This window comes from Podarcis filfolensis, assembly GCF_964270895.1.
Source record: "Podarcis filfolensis genome assembly, chromosome: 1".
In the NCBI taxonomy this organism is placed as follows: domain Eukaryota; kingdom Metazoa; phylum Chordata; class Lepidosauria; order Squamata; family Lacertidae; genus Podarcis; species Podarcis filfolensis.
Genome location: NC_139604.1, coordinates 33,665,158 through 33,687,721, shown reverse-complemented (window position 1 = coordinate 33,687,721; position 22,564 = coordinate 33,665,158). Strand labels below are relative to the sequence as shown.

The 22,564-nt window shown below is 40.9% G+C and overlaps 1 protein-coding gene across 9 annotated transcripts in view; it reads left to right on the top strand.

Annotated features, from left to right (window-relative positions):
* FMNL2 (formin like 2) overlaps window positions 1-22,564 on the top strand; it is a 192,425-nt gene that overhangs the window by 124,494 nt on the left and 45,367 nt on the right. For all 9 annotated transcript variants that reach the window (XM_083578765.1, XM_083578768.1, XM_083578767.1 and 6 more), the window contains exons 3-8: window positions 4,179-4,259; window positions 6,403-6,479; window positions 9,167-9,250; window positions 11,256-11,408; window positions 21,047-21,155; window positions 22,201-22,277. In XM_083578765.1, the coding sequence (XP_083434891.1) occupies window positions 4,179-4,259; window positions 6,403-6,479; window positions 9,167-9,250; window positions 11,256-11,408; window positions 21,047-21,155; window positions 22,201-22,277 (581 nt within the window). The remainder of the gene's footprint in view (window positions 1-4,178; window positions 4,260-6,402; window positions 6,480-9,166; window positions 9,251-11,255; window positions 11,409-21,046; window positions 21,156-22,200; window positions 22,278-22,564) is intronic.

Here is a 22,564-nt window from a genome sequence, read left to right as displayed (position 1 = left end):
GCGGGAAGCATGCAAGCGGGATCACACACCCTTCCAGTGGTCTCTAGCAACTGGTACTCAGAAGCAATTCTGCCTCTGACCACTGCTATGGTCACACACACACACACACACACACACACACACACACACACACATATCTGTGCCTACATAATAGATTACCCATGGAAGGCTTGGACTGTTGTTCTGGAAAAGAAGCCCATTGTGTGGTTTATAAAAAAAAAAGCATTTTGTTTACATCTAGGACATATTAGCAATTTGGGATGTTGGTGGTCAAGATACCTACCTGGTATTTGAGGTTGTTAATGATGTAATAATGCATAATAATAATACATGTAATATTTTAGGGTTTTTTGCTGGTCTGTTGTATGCTGTGCTACTAAATTGTTTGGCTACTGTTTGGTTTTCTTCTTTTTGGATTCTTTTGGGCTGAAGAGTGAGAGACCGAATGCTTAAACAAAGAAAAAAAAGTAAACAAGAATAGTGAAAATGGCAATGTAGTGAACATTTAATGCTCTCAGTTCTTGAAATAAATTGTGTATCGCTTCTCTTCCTCTCATGTACAAATGCATCTTCCAGCTTTGACCATGGTTATAAGTTGTTGACATTAGAACGAACCATAAAAGGTACTATGATTTGCTTTTAATGAGGCTTTAAATATCAAACCCTGCTGAAACTCTGGATTCAGTTCCTAGTTAGCATCAACCATGGCAGTGCCCTCTGTATTACATTATGTAGGTGTGCAACCTAAAGGCATACTCTAAGGTTCTGTTTGGACATTATGCCTGAATAGGGAAAGGCAACATGGTTGACACCCTTAAGGTCTGTGCATCCAGCCCTGGCCCCAATGTACACAACCCCTACATACACAACATAAGAAAAGCCCTGCTAGATTAGACCAAATGCTCATCTAGTCCAGCATCTTGTTTCTGCAGTGGTCAACCAAATACCTGTGGGATGCCCACAAAGAGGACATGAGCACAATAGCACTCTTTGTGATCCCCAACAATTGGTATTCAGAGACATATTGCATCTGATACTAGAAGTAATATACTGTAGCCCTCAAGATTAGTAGTCATTCATAACCTCATTGTGGTAGAGACTTACTAGCTGCTGAATGAAGACGTGCATTTGGCTGTGTTTGGCTGAGCTTGCTTAGAAGTCTCCGGGAGAGCAGGAGCACTGCATTATCAGGGTTCCTTATCACAATGAAACTTCTAATTGTGTATCAGCCATATACTTTAAAGCCCCATTCAGACCTTTCCCTCAATATGGGAAGGTTTGTGGTGAAATAGGTGTGGTTGGCACATATGGGAATGCTGGGGGCAGGGCTAGTATTCATGCCCTGCAGACCCTACTTATGCTGCATAACACCTGAGTAACGTTCCTTTCCATAGTATGTTGCTTTTTATGTGAAGAAAAAAAGAGGAATCTTCTTCTAGAGTTGGCTTTGTTTGTTTGCCCACATTCTACTCTTGATTATCTAGGTTGGATATTCAAAAAGGATTAAGCATTTATTTTTCTGCTTGCTTAAAAACACAGACATATGCATGCACACATGGGGGGGGGGAATGAAAATAGCCATAGAACTATTCTGAGGAATTAAAATGGTGCAAGGTGTTAGCCAGTTAGTGCTGACCTGCAGCCACCTTATGCTGCAGACTTGCATAAGTCACGATTTCTAAGCATTTACTAGATTTGCCTTTCACATCGTAGTTCATAAGCTTTAGATTTCCACACGTGACTTATTTCTTTTTAATTATCTTAGTCTCCACTTCTTATATGCTAGCAAATTATTAGGATGCATGGAACTATTCATATAGGCATAAAGGTGGAATGATGTGACAAAGGAAAAGGGATGTAAGTTATAAAGTTTGCCAACAGGCTCAGTCATAAGTCGATATTAAACACTGTGTAATTTGTGAACCACTGCTTTAAAGAAACAATGGATCCGTCTGTTTCAGTCTTCAGGATATGGTTATCAGTATTTAGCATTCACTGGGTGTTGATAATCGGTAGATATGAATATGATAAGCATATTAATGTGAAGGATTTGTTGTTGACATAAAATGGTGTGTGGTATTATAATTCAGCTTTATGAATTTAATCCATATTTACAGAAGATAAGCAAACACTTAAAAAAAAATACTGTACCAAAGCAGCACATAGTGCTGGAATCATAGTCACACTATGCAGTTATGAGATTAGCATATGAACAAAAAGGAGGATTTTTGAAGCTCTTAGCCATGCTACAGGAAACAAAAACACAAATCTTATTGTAGGATATAACTTATTTTTATTGCCTTAAGCTTGGACATAGAGTCGAAGGCTACTCTGAAGTCAATGAAGCTGGATAGAGGGAGACAGTGTTCTTTTGAGTTCAGTGAGGGTTAATCTTACATTAAGGATTGCAGCCTCAGTTCACAAACACCAGTGTTCAAATTGGGGTGCAGTGCTAGGAAGGTGTCATTTTGGTGTAGCAGTGTGGGACAGGCCTGCTATGACAGGAACAGTCACTGACTCCAGATGTGATTTGGTATAGATGTTATCCAAAACTTCCTGTCTCGTGTCACAAAACTGATATATATGAATGGGAGATATGATTTCCCCTCCAGTATGCCACTTTACAGATCATTTTTATCTGTGGAAATATATATGTGTGTATATATATAGTTCAGTAGCACCTTAGAGACCAACTAAGTTTGTTCTTTGTATGAGCTTTCGTGTGCATGCACACTTCTTCAGATTTACGTGGAAATTGTTTCCAATTGGTTGTGTACTTTTTGATGTGTTTTATTTATTGTTTATGACTTCTGTTATGTTTGTAATTATGTAAATCTTGTCATGTTGTAAGCTGAGCATAGTTTCAGCTATGGAAAGGCGACATACAAATAAAATGATGATGATGTGAACCTTCACATGTCTATTGTGGGCATATCCACACTTGAGAGTGGCTGGGGAAACCCAACCAGATGGGTGGGGTACAAATAATAAATTATTATTATTATTATTATTATTATTATTATTATTATTATTATTAGAGACAAACCACCTATTCTAACCACCTCCTCAAACTACATCTGTTCGGATTTTGGGAGACTGGGAATGGTGAGAAGGAAGGGAATGACAGATTACAGTGAATTTACATAGATATGGGTGGTGATACTCTTCCTGCATAGCGTGGCACCAAGGCTTCACTAATGCAAGCAACTCTACGTTGCCTTTTCAGATGTACACATCTCTTAGACTGAGTTGTGAGGGCCAAACTATATGTTGTGTGCAAATGTGGCTAGCAATTGTCTGATAGCTCATAGGAAGGGGACAGTTAGGAATGGGCAAATGGGAGGTGTGTACTTAATTCTTTCTCCTGCTCTAGCATTCCCCTCTGCCATCAGCTCCATCGGCTTTAAGGGCATTTTTGCAAGGGAGAAGCACTATTGCAGGGCAGTATTCAGCACGGATATGGTTAATTGCCCCCCTGTATGCTTCTAAACTCTCCTTCCAAAAGTGTCATTAGAAAAAAAAGGTTGTTAGTTACTCTTATCAGAAGGTACTCATTCCAGTGTTTCTGTACAGGACATGATCATGGCTAATATTTGCTTTCTTTCAATGATTTTCATTGTATTTCCAGATTGGCTACAGTGATGAATTAAACAGATTTAATAATTTTTGTTTATTAGCAACGTTTCCCATTTCCTTTTCTCTTACTGTCCTATACATAATATTCTCATAGTTTAGTTTACCCTGCAAAGCCAGCAGCAAGTTGTAAAGCACAAAGAGGTGTTGAAAAAGAAGGAAGGAAGGAAGGAAGGAAGGAAGGAGACAGAAAATGAACTCAGAGCTTGTATGTTGAAGTTGGTAGCGGAAACCTCTCTTTCTCATGCAAAGCTTTTTCACGGCACACATAATTATCCTATGGTATTAATTGAAACAGGAGGAGGTGACAGAGCTGTTAAGTTGCATAACTGTGGCTCATTTTTAATTATGACATGTTTAATTTTTTCAAAGCATTTAGACTCCGGGGCCTTTATTCCAGTTTCTGACACCTAAAGAAACTGAAGATAAAATATTAATTAAATGAAAACAGCAAGCGAAGAGTGGCACTTTCAGTTATGGTATCTAGCTATAATGCATATCTAGTAACTGTTTGGATGGCTAACCATTATTCTTCTCCCCTACAGGAAAGATTTCAAGTCAAGAATCCTCCACACACATATATCCAGAAATTAAAAGGCTATCTCGATCCAGCTGTAACTAGGAAGGTAAGAGATTTTTTTTAAAAAAATGTTTGAATCCTCCCCCCCCCCCCCATTTTCATTTAGGAGTAGTGTATAAAATCAGCCAAATGAAGCAGTTGACCAGGTGTGGGGAACTTTTGGCCTTTTGGATGTTGCTGAACTGCAGCTCCTCTGAAACCAAGACCAAGCACGGCCAATTGTCAGTGATGATGGGAATTGTAGTTCAGCAATGTCTGGAGTGCAAAAAATAATTATGTTGGAGATGAGAGGGGTGAAGGTGTTAACTTTTTAAAATGCTGCCTACCTCTTCTATGGGACACAGGTGGTGCTGTGGGTTAAACCATAGAGCCTAGGACTTGCCGATCAGAAGGTCGGCGGTTCGAATCCCCGTGCCGGGGTGAGCTCCCGTTGCTCGGTCCCTGCTCCTGCCAACCTAGCAGTTCGAAAGCACGTCAAAGTGCAAGTAGATAAATAGGTACCGCTCCGGCGGGAAGGTAAACAGCGTTTCGGTGTGCTGCACTGGTTCGCCAGAAGCGGCTTAGTCATGCTGGCACATGACCCGGAAGTTGTACGCCGGCTCCCTCGGCCAATAAAGCGAGATGAGCGCCGCAACCCCAGACTGGACCTAATGGTCAGGGGTCCCTTTACCTTTACCTCTTCTATGCACTGGCCCTCAGCCCTGCACATTTGAAAATATGGAAAGCTTGCATGCTGGGAGACATTGTTGGGAGAAGGGCTCACATCAGCGTTCTTCTAGACTTGTTAATGCCCTATGTGCAAGGTGGTTTATAATTTTAACACAGGCATTCAAACATGCATTCTTCTCTCCCACAGCTTTTTCTCCTTTCCCCCAAAGATAACCTTTGTACTTTTTATGTACGCTGCTTCGAGACTTAGGTCATTAAGAGCTATATAAATGCAAACAAGCAAGACCTGTACCCAGGAAATGTCTAGTCAAAACTTCAGCACCTGATTCTGCTGACATGATGGAATAAATGGGGCATTCTTTTATATCAAAAGGCAGGCCCCTCAGAGTTCAGAAGAGTGTGTCTTCCTTGCATATTTTTTTAAAGTGAAAAGTTTATATTTCATTTTATAGTTGCATGGCTGGTTGGGCATTGAAGGATGCCTTTGCAGGTCAGTGGGCAAAGAATTGATGGATATTACAAACCCAGTAGACTTCTGGCATAAGTTGAAATGAAAGTGGTTTGGCACAAGGTTCATGGGTTGCAGAACACAGCACCTGTAGGCTGCAAGTTAAAATCTAGTTTAGACCCAGTAGCACACAGGCAGGTAGTGTTGTGCTTTAGGGATTGGTGTTCCATGAATCGTACCTTGTTGTTACCCAGATAGCAACCTGGAAGTTTAATTCTGCACTAGCTGGAGCTTTCAGAACATTTTCAAGGGTTACTCACATAGAGCAGTTATCTAGTTGTGAGGTTATTGAAGTGTGGATTACTGAGGCCATAGCTGAGGAAGCAGCTGGTTGTGGACCTGGGCCTCTAGTGTTAGCAGAGATTCAAGGAGAACCTCCAGTTTATGCACCTGCTCCTTCAAGGGGAGCCTTCTAGAACAGACTGTCTCTCTTAATTTCTGGATTTGGGAAATAACTGTCCACAGCAATTCAGCCTTATCAGGATTCAGTCTCAGTTTGTTGGTCCTCATCCAGCTCATCACGGCTTCTGGTCACTGCTCTGTCACTTAAGCTTGTCCTGCTCCAGGTGGATTGGAGGGAGAGAGGGAGAGAGCACAATAAAACACATTTGCCATGTGTGTACAGATCATGCAGTAAAATGTGCAGCTAAATGTAACTATTACCCATATAGTATAGTACGAGAGAGAAGGTTAAATAGTCAGGATGAAATATTGGATAGCTTTGGAGAAAGTGTTGTGTAAAAGATATATTTTGATTTCTAAATGTATTTCATATACTATAAGTTTATTTGTACTGGAAATTGTATGGGGTGTTTGTGTGTATGTGTGTACACACACACACACACAAAACTGGTTGTCTGATTAATAGAGTAATTCTTCAGAATTTAAACTTAATATGCATCTTAATGACTTATATATTCCCCCTGTCATGGGAGTGTGAAGGTTTTATATACCATCTACCTTAATCTAAATATCACACTCAGACATTGTTTTCTCTCCTTGCAAATTATAGAAATTTAGGAGAAGAGTTCAAGAATCTACACAAGTATTACGAGAACTAGAAATTTCTTTAAGAACCAATCACATTGGGTAAGAATAATTTATTTCACTTTACCTTTGTTGACGTTTGGGCAAAAGACATTTATCGCAACCTGTCTAAAGCTTCGTTGGCCCAGCTGTGTATCTTCATGGCTCAAATGGAACCATGGTTCAAATAGTATTATGACTGTGGGTTTTCAAGCTTTGCTATAGGAACCCTTTCCTCATTGGCTTACCTGCTGAGGTACTCCTAAATATCTGCTATTGACTCCCTTGTGTTGCAGAGCATTCTGGGGCATGTTCCAGAGCATACACGGTACATATAAAGTACTGGCCAGGCCTGCGGGGCCCCACTGTCACGCATCAACTGAATAATCTCATGAATATGTCAGACCTAGACCCTGCAATCATGATCTGAGGCCCTTCTTCATATGCCTCCTCTGTGAGAGGTCCAAACAGCAACAACATAAGAGCAGGCCTTTCCTACAGTGGCTCTCCTCTTGTGGAATGCTCTCCCCAGAGAAACTCACCTGGCACCTTCTCTAGATATCTTTAGATGCCAGGTGAAAGCATCCCTCTTCTCAAAGGCCTTTGGCTAATTAAACTTTCTGTGGCCTTTTAAATTATTGGGGGAGCCATTGTTTTTGTTTGTTACTATGGTATGTATTTTTATGTTTTTATATTGTAAACTGCCCTGTGATACTCTGATTGAAGGTGGTATAGAAATTTAATAAATCATAATCACCCATGGTGGGTAAAAATGTTTTTTTCTGGGTGCCTTGGTTTCATTTCATTTTTAAAAATTATTTTATTTTATTTTATGAATAATATTAATTACAAAGAGTTAAAGAGAAAAGAAAAAAGAAAAGAAAAATAATCTATAAAACATTTTAAAAGGCAGAGAAAAGTAACAATAACAATATACCTCAACCACCATTACAGATCTTTCCTTTGGGAACCCTGAGAAGCTTTTCAGAACCCTTAGGGTTCCCTAGAACACAATTTGAAAACCACTACTCTGGCATATTTTTCTTTCCTTCAAGGCACTGTGACTTTGTGATGTGGCCTGGTTTTGCATAAGCGTTGTGCTGCTCAGGCAATGAGAATTTAGAGACACACAATTCAACAACTGCAGTGTTGCTTCAAAAGAGAGCTGCATTTTAAGTGTGTTGGAACACGCCCCCCACCCGATCTTTCACAAACTATTTTTGTTAAAAGTTCTGGCTCTCTTTCTTTCTCTCTCCCCCTCCCTCCCCCACCTTTTGCAAAGCCCGTTTGAAGTGAAATTGACCATGAAATACCAAAGCTAGGCCAACATTGCTAATACATAGTTGGCAGAGCAGCAAATGTTTAGGCAACATCTTTGAGATGACATGCCAATGAAGTCTGTAAGCAATTGTAGCAGTTTTGTCATCAGCTGAACGTCAAACTTCAGTAATATTTCCCAAACCAAATATGCAGTAGAAGTTGTCAGTATATCATCTTTTACTTTTTTCTTTTATGGAAACTTGCCCGAGAGTTAACTTTTTAAAAATGCCAAGCGAAATTTATGACTTACCCTAATGTCTTGCCAGATGTTAGCTGTGACTGAAGTGAGAGACTATTTCTGCTAAGTTCATTAGGACTTTGAAGTCAGTGGCTGCTGTGAAATTCTTTTGTGTGTGTCAATGTGACTATTAGCTTGAGCTAATTGGTTGTGTGCAGCTATCTGTACCTGTACACATGAATCCTTTGAGACAGAAAATGGCTTCCTTCCATATGTGGTGAAATGTCAGCTGTACCACGTACTCCTGGTCCCATCCATCGAGAGCATTGCTTCTTAAAACTGTGACTGATAGCTCAATCCTATACCTGTCTACTTAAAAAGTATAAATGGGCATCCCCACTTAGGCTGTATGTGATTACAGCCTAAATCACTTGCTGTGAAATAAACACAGACTTTGGGCCATCAGTATTCTCCCCAGCCTTTTCTTTCTTCTCTCTCCCCACCCCCACTGCCTGGCCAATTTCCCATAATTCCCAGTCTGTGGAAGGGTCCCCAATAAGAAGGCCTCTGCCTAATCTATGTCAAATGAAAATCCATTTTGAAAGATTCTATACTGCTGTTCAGGTAGTATATACTAGGGCAGTGTACAGCATGATAAAAAGAATATTGAATTAAAATAAATCAGTACATACAAACTAGGAATCACTGGTGTGGTTGCTATGGCTCGGGTCCAATTATCCCTGCAGAAAGACCATTGGAAGTTCAAAAACTCATTTGTTTTTTGAGATTTGGGGGTATAGTCCAGTTAACACGATATTTGCTTGAGTTTTGCCGCCATGTTACTGTTGACAAACTTTCTCTGTTAGTGCATTTCCAGGTTTTTCAAAACGATAAAATATCCTTGGCATTACATTTACATAGAGATGGCAGAAAGCCCAAATGATGCTTGCTTTCCTGCCCAGATGGTTAAATTAAAATAAGTGAAATACCTGGTAATTGTGCTGACCTCTAATGATAACCTCAAAATCTTGACTGAGAGGGGCTATTTTACCATGGCTCTGAGCACGTGCAGTGGCCTTGTGATTTGGTGACACCGTTACACATTCTATGCTGAAAAGTTTCTGAGAGAGAAATTACTAGCTTTTGCAAAATGTGTTTCTTTTCTCCTGTAATTACTGGGTTCTTTTTGTGTGTGTGCAGACTTGCTTGCACAAGTACAAATATGCTGATCTCTAATGGTTTTCCCTAACAGGTGGGTCAGGGAGTTTTTGAATGAAGAAAACAAAGGCTTGGATGTTTTGGTAGAGTATTTGTCTTTTGCACAGTATGCAGTCACGTAAGTAAGACCCGGCTTACGCAAAGCAAAACATTACAGTGTAGAGTGATTTGCTGTTTTGGCCTTGCTAGTGCATCACAGTGCACTAAAGCTTGAACACCCTTTAGTGCAATAGTTTACCGTTCTAGCAATTGATGGCCTTCCAAAGATTGCTGCCAGAAATCTCTTCTTTGTGGGGTTACACAATGCACTGCTTGTCTTAGTATGTTGCATCAGCGGCATATAGGAAACACTGGATACCGCACTTGTTTGTTCCTCTATGCTGAGATGATTTCAGCCTTCTGCATCCTTGTCCAAAGTAGATAGTTCCATACCTTCAGAACATACCCATTCAAATGTTCCATGGAAGCAGTTAAAGCAAAAGCACAAGTGAATCGTAGACCTCTTAGGGACACAGGAAGCACTTTTGCCCAGTATTGTCAAGTCTTGCATTAGTTGTCTAAGGTCCAAGGTTTTCCCCATCACCTGCTACCTGAAATCCTTTTAACAAGAGATGCCAGTGCTTTGAACCAAGGATTTTCTACATGCAACACATCTACTCTACTGAGCAATGGGCCCTTTCCAAAGCTTTTATACCTCTAATTTCCCTAAGTGAGATTTCATATCTTAAGATACAGTAGGTTCGCAGTCTTACCACGGCTGAGACCAGTGAGTTCCACTTGGTATGCTATGGCAGAACTGCAGAAAGTAGAACCACTTTGCAGTCAAGCTTCTTCTTGCCACCCTCAAAGTATTTGAATTAGCCATGAAAATACATACAATAAGATGTTGGCAGTGGTGTGATTGCTAGTACTGGGCAGAAACTGGGAAGCGTGAGGAGTCTTATGGAGCTACAGTACATGCTGTTAGCTCCCCATGAGAAATCCCCTTGCAGTGCTGATCCATAGGGGAAGCAGGGGAGAGGAAGATTGGCCTGAACTGTGCTTCAGTGTCTTGTTTTGCCTCTGTGCTGTCCAGCCCTGAATGTTCTGAAGCAGTGATGGGGAGCCTGGGGCACTCTGGATGCTGCTGTCCCAGCCATTGGCTCAGCAGACTGGGGCTGATGGGAGCTGCAGCCCAACAGCATCTGGAGGGCTTACAGATTTCCCATCTCCACTTCAAAGGATCATGAATTCAGCAACGGGCAAACAAGTTTCTGCTTTACTCGCAGTTCTCCTGGTTCAGGACCTCAGGTTCTTAAGACGAAGAGAAATGTGATTTGGTTTTTAGGACACATACAGACAAAGGTGCTTGGGAGAGACAGTTGTTTTGTTTGAACTCGAACAAAGTTAATGGCAGGACATTACTGATTTGGGGGGAAAGGCACGTTGCAGGAAAAGAAGTGCTTGCTTTAAAGACTTCCACCTCCCATACTGAACCAAGAGCAAGGCATTTTACTTGTCGTTTACTCTTCCCTAACATGGCATGCATGGAGAATAACCTCAGAGCATATAAGAAGGGAAGAGATGGCTCCGCTTTCAAAGAGTAGTGCATTGAGTAAGGGCTGGGGGAAAATAAAACAAAGGAAGAGCAGAAATGATTACATTAAATGCATTGCATATGTTTGGAGTTTGGTCTTGGCCATTATATAGGGATAGATTTGAAACTAAATTAGAAAGCAAAGCTAATTGATTTTTTTAAAAAATAAATAAAATAAAAATGAAGAGAGCCCTGGAGACTTGTTTTCCTCCAACAAATCCAGCAGTTTTGAAGTTAGAAAATCTGGATAAGGTTGTAAGATTCTTTCTCAGTTCTATCTGCACGATGGCCCTCTCCCTGTTTCTCAAGATCCAAATTTACTGTGAAATGTACGTGTAACTAGCACTCTGTTTTTAGCTCAAGGGGAAATATGTTACAGTGCGCTCTGTCACTGTATTGTTGACTGTAATCAGCTGGGACAGAGTAAATCTGCAGATGTTCAGCAGCAGGAAGGAAAAAGTTGTCTACATCTCTCTCTTCTTGCTTACTTTCTCTTTTCTGTTTTTGTGTTTTGCAAACCTGCATTGAAATGTTCATTTCCGTTTAGATTTGACTTTGAAAGCTTGGAAAACAACATGGAAAACTCAATGGATAAATCTAAGCCTTGGAGTCGATCCATTGAAGACCTCCATCGAGGAAGTAACCTCCCCTCTCCCGTTGGCAATAGCATTACCCGCTCTAGCAGACATTCTACTCTACGGTAAGAAAGCAAGGCGGCTCCAGGGAACAAGATGGCGGCTTCATGCAGGAGAGAATTCAGTTGAATATTACATATTTTGAGATTGACACCAATCCTCATTATACAGTTTACATATTTTGACGACTACTTAGCCAAACTTCACTGGCTGTGCTTAATTAAATTAAAAATTATCTGAGGAAGCTAATTATTTATATTGTTGTGAGCCAAGTTTGTAGTTTGCGTGTGGTGTTTTTTTTATTTTGCAGGTGATTGCTTGGCTAATAATTAGCATGCCCCTAGGAGTGCTTTTTTATTGGTGTTGTGAAATTAACGGAGCGATAAGGCTGTTGTCCCATACCCACTTAGCACGTTCCTGCTTAACTCAATGAGGCTTCCTTCAGAGTAGACACCTGTAGAGTTCTTCCACATTGAAGAGTCATCTGGTTACATTTCTAAAACAAACAGCCTTTTGGAGAGCTCTTACTACCCTCTGGCATGGATATACCAAAGAATAAATAAATACTCAGAACTAATTTGACCAAGGCTGGCAAGATCTTTGAACTATTACATGACAAACCCATTACTTGTGATATTTACTATATGGAGGAGGGGGAGGAGGGGAAGCCCATTAGGTGGATCCTCCCAACAGTATCTAAAACCAGTCAATTTATTTTGACTCCTGAGGCAGAAAATCTTGGAAGCACCTCTCTCCGTCCTTGGTAGTAAAAATAAGAACAGTAATAAATTGAATAACTACCAGTTTGCTACCCTTTCATGACATTCTGAATCTGTTTCATGAAGTGGCTATGTTACTCTGTTTAATGGTAGATGGCCCTTCCAATTTGTTATTTATTTAAATGGAACCTCTTTGTTCTTTCTCATTTCCTACAACACTCCCTATGGCCTTTTCCACTCAGAAGGGAGAAGAGAAGCTCTCTGGCTCAACAGGATAGTGGGTGGAAAGAAAGGAGGACTGTTTGGGCATGAGTGCAGAGCAGAAGGACTAGACTGCAGAGAAGCAGCCTCAGGCACTTCTCGTCTCCTTCCCCTTCGTTCTCTTCCTTCCCTCACACTTGAGGAATCAGTCTGTCAGCCCACCATCCATTTCATCTTCCTTTTCCCTTTCCTCCCATCCAACTAGTGCCCTAGAAGCTCTCTCTCTTTTAGCGCTCTCTTAAACAACTCTCCCTATGCCTATGCTCTTTGCTTTTGGGGAGCTGCTGCTGCTGGTGTCAGCGCAACGCAAGGTCAAGGCGAGGCATTGCTGAGGGCCACCACCAAGTAGGCCGAGATCTGCTCAAGGTCCCTAGTTCAGCTCCTCTGAAACAGCTTCTTCATCGCTGCTTATTCTTCTGTGGTTATCATGTAGTATCTCTTGCTTAGTATCTATCTGTGGTGGGATATTCCCTCTAGTACTATTTCCCTTAGTACTTACTATTCCCTCTAATACCATGTAGAAATATCAGTATGGAAAAACTATGCCACTATTGCATAGTTGCTTTTCTTGGAAGTAGTGAATGCCTGATCAGCAGGAACTGCTCATGCACAAGCTAATTTCCCTAACGATTTACCTCAAATGCAGCCTGTTTTTTATTCAATGCAAGTATCCGTCTTAAGGTGGCTATTGATAGTAAATATCAAATTGCTTTAAGTTCACTGCTCCTTTTTGAATATTGCTGGCTGACATCAAAAGTAAAGAAGCTTTCAAATCACTAAGGATTTAGAATTTAGAATTTTATGCAGCCTCTTTCACTCCTTTTCTTGGAACTTTGACATTAAACAGTCAGGCTGCATCAGCGGACTTAGAACAGATTTAGCCCATGCCATTGATTCAGGCATCAGAAGCTTGGAGAGAATCAGAGGACTGATAATTTGCAAAAGAGATCCATGCAACTGGAATGAAGAGTGCAGAGAAGGAAGATCAAATTGTTAGGGCTAGTTTTTGATCTGGAAAAAGTGGAAGAGAGAAGGTAATATCAAAAACGTCTTCAGTGGGCCAAATAATTTTAATGCTTTCAAGGGGCAAGGCAATTGCTTATAGGGTGATACCCAGGAACAGCTATGCAGCAGCAGTTCTTGCACAGTTTGTACACTGTAGATCCATTTAAGAAAGCAGGGCTTTAAAACTTCATAAATCAGTAGTAGATGGATTTTGGTCGTGTTCTTCCTTGAAACCCCATTGGAAGATAGTTGTAGCAAAAATACAGGTGTGCATTACACATTGCTTACATTTTCTTTCTCTCCTCCTCTCCATCTCCTTTTTCATATGCGCCGCCCACATTGTATACACCTTCTCTTCGCTCTGTGTCAACGGCTTCTCCTGTGCTTTCCTTTCCCTTCCCTATGGCATCATTTTCTTCTTCTTCTTCCTCACTTGCCTTGTTCTCCTTTTCTCCTCCATGCTCATCCATGCCTCAAAATGCCATCAGAATGGTTTGTCTGCCTGAACAACTTCAGTTCAAACGCCGCCAGAGCTGCTTTTCACACAACTGCCTCTGGAGTGGCTTCAGTTTACACTCTGCTGGTGAGGCTTCAAGCCGGAAAATATCGTAAGTCGTGGGTGTAAAAGCTATGCCCAGAAAATAGAATTTTAAAAGCTGACTGGTACATGGCAGCAGGCTCCCTTGCACTGCTTGCCATGTGTTATAATGAAGGTGGACCACATGTCATTCATGAATGGTTCCAGCTAGAGGAACTTTCAGTGTCTGAGATGTGGATAATCTCATTATATCTAATATGCTGATACTTACTTCTGTATTTGTGTGTGTGTTGGCAGCAGTGGTGGTGGTGGTTGATTTTAAAAAATAAGACAGGAATTTAAAGTAGGAATTCCCCGTAGCTTGTGGTTAGTTATAAATAAACCACAAAATGTACACTGTTGTCTTTCAGCTTTTATTGGCTAGTATTCCATCATATATTAGTTTTCTTAGTATGGAATTTTAAGGCTTTCGCTTTGGCCTCTTCTGAGGCCCATGTCACCGCCATCAAGGGGAACGTTTTGTTTTATTTTTTAAATGTTCCCAAAGATTTGTTTCTGGTTTGCTAGCCTAGTTCAGGCCATCTCCAGCATTCTAATCTGGCTGAAGTCCCAAAAGGAATTGTAAATCACACCTTCCCAGATATTCCTTCCTCAGGTATGTGTAGTTGTTAGGGAGCCTCTTTTCAAAGCTAATGTGTTTTTCAAAGCAACCCACTGTCTCAAGTGATCTTTATTATGGACTACCAAAAAAAAAAAAAAAAGGTCTCTGTGCAGTTGACTCTAGTGTACCGTCTTCATACGAGACAAATGTTTAACATGCATAGGACTGCACTGTATCACCCACACCTTCCACATTTGTGCTGTAACGTTCACAACCTCACTGCAGAGGCAGAAAAGCAGCGGAGGCGTCAACAATGTATTAATTGCTTCCCTTTTTGTTCTGCACTCCCTGTGGGTCTACTTCCAAGGCAGCACTTTTGTTGCACCAAATCTGTAATTTCTGAGCAACCAAAGTGCGGTATTTTTCTACTTGGGGAAGCACATTTATTTCTTGCTGTATAGAATTTCAGAAGCACCTCTTGCCTAATGTCTGTTGATCAAATTATTGAAGGCAACACGCCCTCTGTGCCCTACCACTGCTCCCCAGAGGTTGCTGCTGCTTCTGAATGAGCATTCGTTTTCTGTTTTTCGTTGTTGCCAACACAGCTGGCAATTTAGGTGAAAAGGAGGCCAGCCATCCTTCCACAGCAAAGTTTTCCTCTCTCCAGCAGGGCTCTGCTTCCACATTCCCCAGTGTGTTAAGTCCCTGCAAAATCATTTGCTGAAAATGGTGGAGTGGATGGAGTAGGCCTATTAAAGCAACAGGGTTTCACTTAATCAAGACTGTTTTAAGTCCCATTGATTTCTGTGGTTTAGCATTGTTATGTCTGGATCGAATCCCTCATCGTGAGCATTTGAGCAGTTGTGCTGAAAAGCTCAAAATGGGAAAGATGGTTCACGCTGTCTAATACCTCTGTACATGCATGTTCGCAAAGGTGTGAGGCGGGGGAAAGAGGCTACTATGAACTCCCCTCTTCATGTAGAGAAGCAACAGCTATTTCTCAACAACAACAAAATGTGCTGTTTTCATCAGTCCTAATATAATAGCTACATGTTCTATAGCGTTTTTAAGACTTTTGAAAGTGCTTCATTGGCATTACCCATACAACAATATAAATTTTCGGGATCGCAGTAGTGTGCACTGAGGCTGAAAGTGGAATTGCCTAAAAATCTATGGCCCTGGTGAGCTTTGACCTGGGTGCTTTGCAGCTCATTCTCTGGAAGTAAGAAAACCTCTAAAGCTAGAGAAATATGGACAGGGTGGATTTCTTCCCACCCCCAAGGCTTCTCTAGCTTTAGAATGTGCCTTTGAAGGAGAGAAAGAAAAAAGCACAAGTGAAGGGCAAAAAGGGAAACATGTGATATTAATTACTAAAATAAATATATTATCAGAGGCATCATCTCTGACTTGCAGCAGAAGAAAAATGAAAATCAGCAGCTCGTCTAAGAGCTTTTCTTTGCCCTAACATTTGGTAGCAAGAAATGAAAAGAAAGCAGTGAAAGACAAGGGGGCATAATCTCACCCACCCTAGATTCAGTTGGGGTGTGTGTGTGTGTGTGTGTGTGTGTGTGTGTGTGTGTGTGATGTCAAGACCTCCTTTAAGTGAAATGTCTCCACTGGGTACCAGTGTTTTCTGCCACTATAAAGCAAACAAAATAGAGGGAATGCTGAAGATAGAGATACATACTAAAGCTCTGATATCTGCTGACAGTTGAAAAGCACCAAAAATATGCCCACATCTTACAGCCATTGTCAAAGCAATAAACTTGAGGCTAAGTCATGCCGCATAAGCAAAGATCAAGAGCAACGTTCTGTTTTCTATTCTCCTTAATATATATATGTTTCTGGGCTATGGATCTTTATCCACAAAGTGTCAGAAACAATCCCCACTTGTTTCTCAACTGCTGAGATAGAGGAACCTAATGTGCTGATATGGCTTGCAACCTGAGATACATACGGTGACATGTTAATGAAGTTCACAGAAGGAATGTGTCTTACCCCTTCTCTCTCTGCAGCCTCTTCTAAGAGTTGGGTGTGGGGTCCTGAACAATGTGGGATACTGCACAAGGGGTTGCTAGTGGAAGTTGGAGTGGGGAATTGTCCAAAATTGAATGGAGGCACACCCAAGCTTGGGCCCTTGTCGTCTTCTCCAACAGCTCCCTTCACCCCATCCCAGATTTGTTCAGGAGGGCCACTGATCCTCTGGAGAGACTTTCTGAGAATATGGGGATAGGGGCTGCAGTGGAGAGAATGGAAGTGAAAATTTCCTTTGATGACCTTACTTAAGTTTATCTTAATCTTAGCATCTATGACAACAACAACAACAACAACAACTTATTTTTACCCCACCCATCTGGCTGGGTTTCCCCATCCACTCTGGGCAGCTTCCAACAAAGATTAAAAATACATTAAAATGTCACACATCAAAAACTTCCCTAAACAGGGCTGCCTTCAGATGTCTTCTAAATGTCTCTTTGACAGCTGATGGGAGGGTGTTCCACAGGGCGGGCGCCACTACCGAGAAGGCCCTCTGCCAATTAATGTAATAATTGAAATGGATAACTTCAGGGAATATCCACACACATTCCACATTGGTCATAGCACTGAGAAATAAACATCCAGATTAGGAATTTTCAGTCTCTTCCACTCCTGTAGCTGGTTAATGTAAAGTGTTTCCTTATTAACAGAGGCCCTTAAATAAGTGTCCCTTCAGCTTGGCTGTAGATTTGCCAGCTGTAATGACTCTTGCCTGGTATTCAGCCCAGAATACTCATTTCACCAACAGAAATTGGTGTTAATTTTCCATTCTGGAAACCTGGATTACACACAGTGACTTTTTTCTTAATAGGAGTGTAGGGGGGTTAGGGGCAGAGTGCCCCAGATGATGAATGGGAAGAAGACAATAGCCTCTCCTCCTCAGCTGACCAGACAGATGTCTCTTTGTGTTCTATGTCTGGGTGTATGCAAGAGGGTGGTGTGGTTGCACCCACCACTGGTATCTGGCCTTGGAGGATTGGCCCAAGGGTGAATGTTGTCCTCAAGTCACCTCAGGACTAGAAGGGCCTTCCTTGGCAAGGAGATCCAGAGTTTGAGGGCAATCAATGAGAAGACCACCTATCAAATTCCTACCCAAACACTTCAGGTGTTGATGGAACAGAAAGAAGGGGCTCTCTCAGAGTTCTTACAACCCAGACAGGCTTGCATGGGAGAGCACAATCTTTTAGATAACCTTAGAAGTGGTGCACTTGAGTCCAGAAAGCAAAATGAGCTTTGCCCCGTATTTACATGCTCAGTCTGAGAGCTGGCCTGAAGGGAGTTACACTGCAGAGTCCCAACTCATATGTTCTTTAATAGCATTCCATTTTTTAAGTAGCTGTTCCTGGTTCCATTTATGATAATATTTTAGTAGAAGAGGGTGGCTAATAAAAATGGGTAGTTATATGAACATTGGAAATTATGGCAGTAATGCACTTTTTAAAATAGCTTTTCCAAACTGTAGCATAAACTAGCTTAGACAGTTGACATTAGAGCTGAAATAACATATATCATGTGCTGCCACGATGAAGCATATATGAGCAGTGAGGAACAGATCTTTGCAAGGCCTGCTGCACAGCACAAGATAATATTTTATTTCATCTTTCCACCTATCAGAAATATATATTTTTCATGAATGTACACAGGTCTTTTTTACTCGACTATTTATGCTCAACAGAGAGTATACAGCTACATTTATTTATTTTGTGTCAGAGGGAGATATCAATTGTTTGTTATTTCTGTTCATTGCAAATTTAAGTAATATCTAATGTACAATGCCCTGATTTATTGATTGACATTTGAGTCAGAGATACATGTTTGGAGAAAATTGTCTCCAAACAGGGATCTCACCCTGTGAAAGCTCTCAGAACAGTGGTGTAGGTGTGGTCCTGAATTATCCCTCCTTCCAAAGTTTCAGATTCAGTGTTCAATAAATGGTATAGGATATGAATTTTCCCCAAAATATGTTGTTCTGAGGCACCAGCTGTCTTTGATGGACTGGCATGCTTGCTTATGAGAATATCCAGTGAGAACAAAGGCTGTGATGTTCTCATATCGAATTTAATTATCACATGATGGTAACTGCCAATGAGACCTGGCAGAGAGTTGGTATAGAACAAATGGAAACATTTTCTCTATTAACATGAAGCTCGGGAATATTGAATGTCTGTTTCTTTCATACTGGTAAGTAAGGTTTTCAGTTTAAATGCAGACATCATGGTAATTGCATCCAGACCTATATATTTTGGCTTCATATACTTCAACAAGACTTGCTCCTTGTGTAGTATTTCAGCCCCAGTTAAATTACGCTAGGATGATTTAGTAAGATGGCCATTAAAAGCAACAGCTAAAACAATTTTAGAATAATTAGCTTTTATTTGGCTAGGTTGAATAGTGCTAGGTTGTTTTATTTGGCAATTAGAAGGAGCAGGTTATTAAAAAGCACCTAATCTATGAACATTTATATCCGCATGTTAAAATGATACTGTAGATAAAACATGTTAATAAAAGTATATTTTTCCTAATGCATTGTGGGATAATGAGCTGCATTGGAGTTTGTTAGATGATGGTAGTTGTTGTTTTTTAAATGCAGAGTGCTGTTGTAACTTGACTAATGAAAATAGTTTCCCATGAATATTAAATAAGTAAATGGAGGCCATGGAAGAACTGGGCCTGGGTCCAACGTGTGTGTGTGTGTGTGTGTGTGTGTGTGTGTGTGTTTCTGTAGAATCCAAGTATGTAATAGCACTTCTAAGCTTAACCATCCAACCAACCATGGCAGCCGATATGTTCTGTGTAAACTTATTATTACAGGACCTTTAGAAGGAGGCTCTGCTTTAGCACAGAGCTTTATGGGGTGGGGGGATGAATGGAGAGCTGATAGAATTTTACATGCAGGGCTGAGTGAGTGCAGGAAAACCACAGTAAGCTAGTGGGCACCAAACCCAGGTTCTTGAGAATCTCAGCTTTTGTTTATCTTTCTCCATTTTAAAAAGAAAGTCATGAATATATGCTTGAAAGAGTGCAGTGCTAACTAGGGGTGGTGGCAGGGGGTTTCTTGCCAACTCTGCAGCCCTGCTGGCCATGGTGGAATGTGGGTGGAGGTGGTGGTAGTTCTCCACTGTCTTGTGGTTCCAACTCCAGGCTAGTGAAGCAGAGGGGCCCGGATTAAACCCTTAGTAGGAAATGGGGTGGCTTTTTATCCAGCAGATTTGTGGCTGCTCCTGCCCCGCCATGTAACACTGTGTTTTCGAGGACTTACGACAAGGGTCAGCAAACTTTTTCAGCAGGGGGCCGGTCCACTGTCCCTCAGACTTTGTGGGGAGCCGGACTATATTTTGAAAAAAAATATGAATGAATTCCTATGCCCCACAAATAACCCAGAGATGCATTTTACATAAAAGGACACATTCTACTCATGTAAGAACATGCTGATTCCTGGACCATCCACAGGCTGGATTTAGAAGGCGATTGGGCCGGATCTGGCCCCCGGGCCTTAGTTTGCCTACCCATGACTTATGACAACTTCTGTCAGCAGCAACACTGCTGGTGGGCAGGGTGTGCTTTTCTTTCCACCGTCACAGATCAGGGGTTAGCATTGCTCTGAAGATATGTGAGCAAAGTCTGCAGAAACACTGTAAAACTGAATCGGGTGCTGAATTTCTAGTGTGGTGGAGGTTGAAGCTACAGTCTCGGGGAGAATCTGCTGTGGATTTTCAGTGTACATGTAGGTTTGCTCTCTGTGCAGCTCGAGAAAATCCCTGTTAAAGTGTTGAATATGTTTGTATGGAACTCAGTTGTGTAGGCAGATACAAGATGAAGCCAAAGAACATCGGTGTTAATATTCCCTGCCTTTCATGCAACATGTAGCTCTTTGGATGAGTGACACTTGGCAAGAAACTGACAGCTAGAGAGTTTATTCGGAAAGAATGTATGGCTTTGCTAGGACCTAAAGTACCACAGCAGTGATTAAGTGATTACTCCAGACATCATGCATTGACGGAGTGCCAAGACCTGACAGGTGCCAGGTTGTAATCACAATGTAAACAGCTGCTAAACTAGCACATCTTTGCTTGTTGTTGCAAAGATGTCGGTTTTCTTAGTGCATCTATTAACCTCAGAAAAGGTAGAAGGACAGGTGCTCAAGAGGATGCAGAAATACTGGGAATTACTGTATTCCAATACTTTTCTCATAGCATAAAGGGTGTTGAGTTTGTCACACAACTGAATAAAAATAATGCAACTGAATCCAGATCTGTTGTATAATGCACCAGCTAACAGTTCTACTGAAATGTCTTCTAACCGTTCCAACTATGATTCCATGGTATGATATGAAGCTAACTTTGTTAGTTTGTTCATGACACTAATACGAACATTTTGCAGCAACTGAAACACTGATGCAAGACTGAAATGCTGCTGCTGTTATTATTTTGTTGTGTTGTTGTCATTATTAATAATGAGACTGCTTGCGTATCTTCACAGGTGATGGCAGAGAACGGATGGAAAATCAGTTTTTGTTAATAGCCAAATATCTTCTCTTTGCAGGTATAACACCTTACCAAGCAGAAGAACACTTAAAAATTCAAGATTAGTGAGTAAAAAGGATGATGTCCATGTCTGCATCATGTGTTTACGTGCCATCATGAATTACCAGGTAACCAGTTCTTTTGGAAACTTATTTCAATGGGATGGATTGTGTTCCTTTCCTCAGTAAAGGAAGCAAGTGTCCATGCTTATAAAAATGTAGTTGGCTGAGTCATGTGGGCACAAAATATTATGTAAAGCACTATAACTGAAAGCTATGGAGAGAAAGCAAAAATAGTGGTTATCCCTGTGACTCCCACTACTGAAAATTATTAAAGGCCTGTCTCTAAGTCATACTCATAGTAGACTGAAATAAATAGACGTAGGTTTTTCATGTCCATTGATTTAATTGGGCCTACTAGGAGTATGACATAGTAATATAAAACATGGTACATTTTTGGCAGATCAACCAAGCATTCTGCAACTGAAATTGAGTAAAAAAGTTGGCAGTAATTCCTGACACAGTCAGGATTCATTCTTGGTAGTATTAATAGTCAATTGGTAGGGGGAAACAAAGCAGACTTGGATTGATCCTGAGCTGAATTGGACAACCTACAAACTGCTTTGGATTAAGGTGGGTTGCTTTCTAAACACCAAATCAGAATTCAGACTGAATCTTGTGGTCTGTCGTATTTAGATGTATAGGGTTGCCATGTGTCCTCTTTTTCCATGACAAGTCCTCTTTTTCAGGGTAAAATTTCTTTCCGGGTAGATTTTTAAAATTTGCCAAAATATCTCTGGCTATACTTTCTGGATGAGACATAGACTTAACTGGTGGTTAAAGACTTGCTTTCCTCTTCTCTTCTTCTGCCCCCCTCAGCAATATATCACAGTCTCTATAGCCCTCCTATAGTAGGGGTATTTAAAATGAGTGTCGTCATAGTGTCCTCTTTTTTGCTTCTCAAAATATGGCAACCCTAATGTGCAAACATCATATAGATACACTTGCCGAAAAGCCTGGATTGGCTCTAATTCCCAGTTTAATTCAGTTACATTCAGTAGCAAACTTGTGCTCACTATCAAGAAATGAGTGAAGTTGCCCAGGTTTGCAGATTTTTAATAAAGATAATAATGCATTCCAAACACTGAACTCTTATTTCCAATTTCTATTTTAGTATGGGTTCAATATGGTCATGTCGCACCCCCATGCTGTTAACGAAATTGCACTAAGCCTGAACAACAAGAATCCCAGGTAAAAGGCTCCTCTTTTGTGTTGGAAATTTTGTGTGTGGCGATGATTAGTTTTTCCTGCTTGAAGTTGCTCTGCGAGAAACCCCTCATTTGCATATGCTACAGTCCCTGATTAATTCCTCCTTCAGCTGGTTTGCTTTAATCTAAAGTTGCCATCGCTTAACTTGACACAAACAACTCTATGACCCGCAGAGGTACTGAGCATTTGCAACATCTTGCTTGAAGCTAATAGCAGGGTCATTCTTTTGAAGCAGCAGCTGAATATTAAAGGAAATATTATTCTCAGAT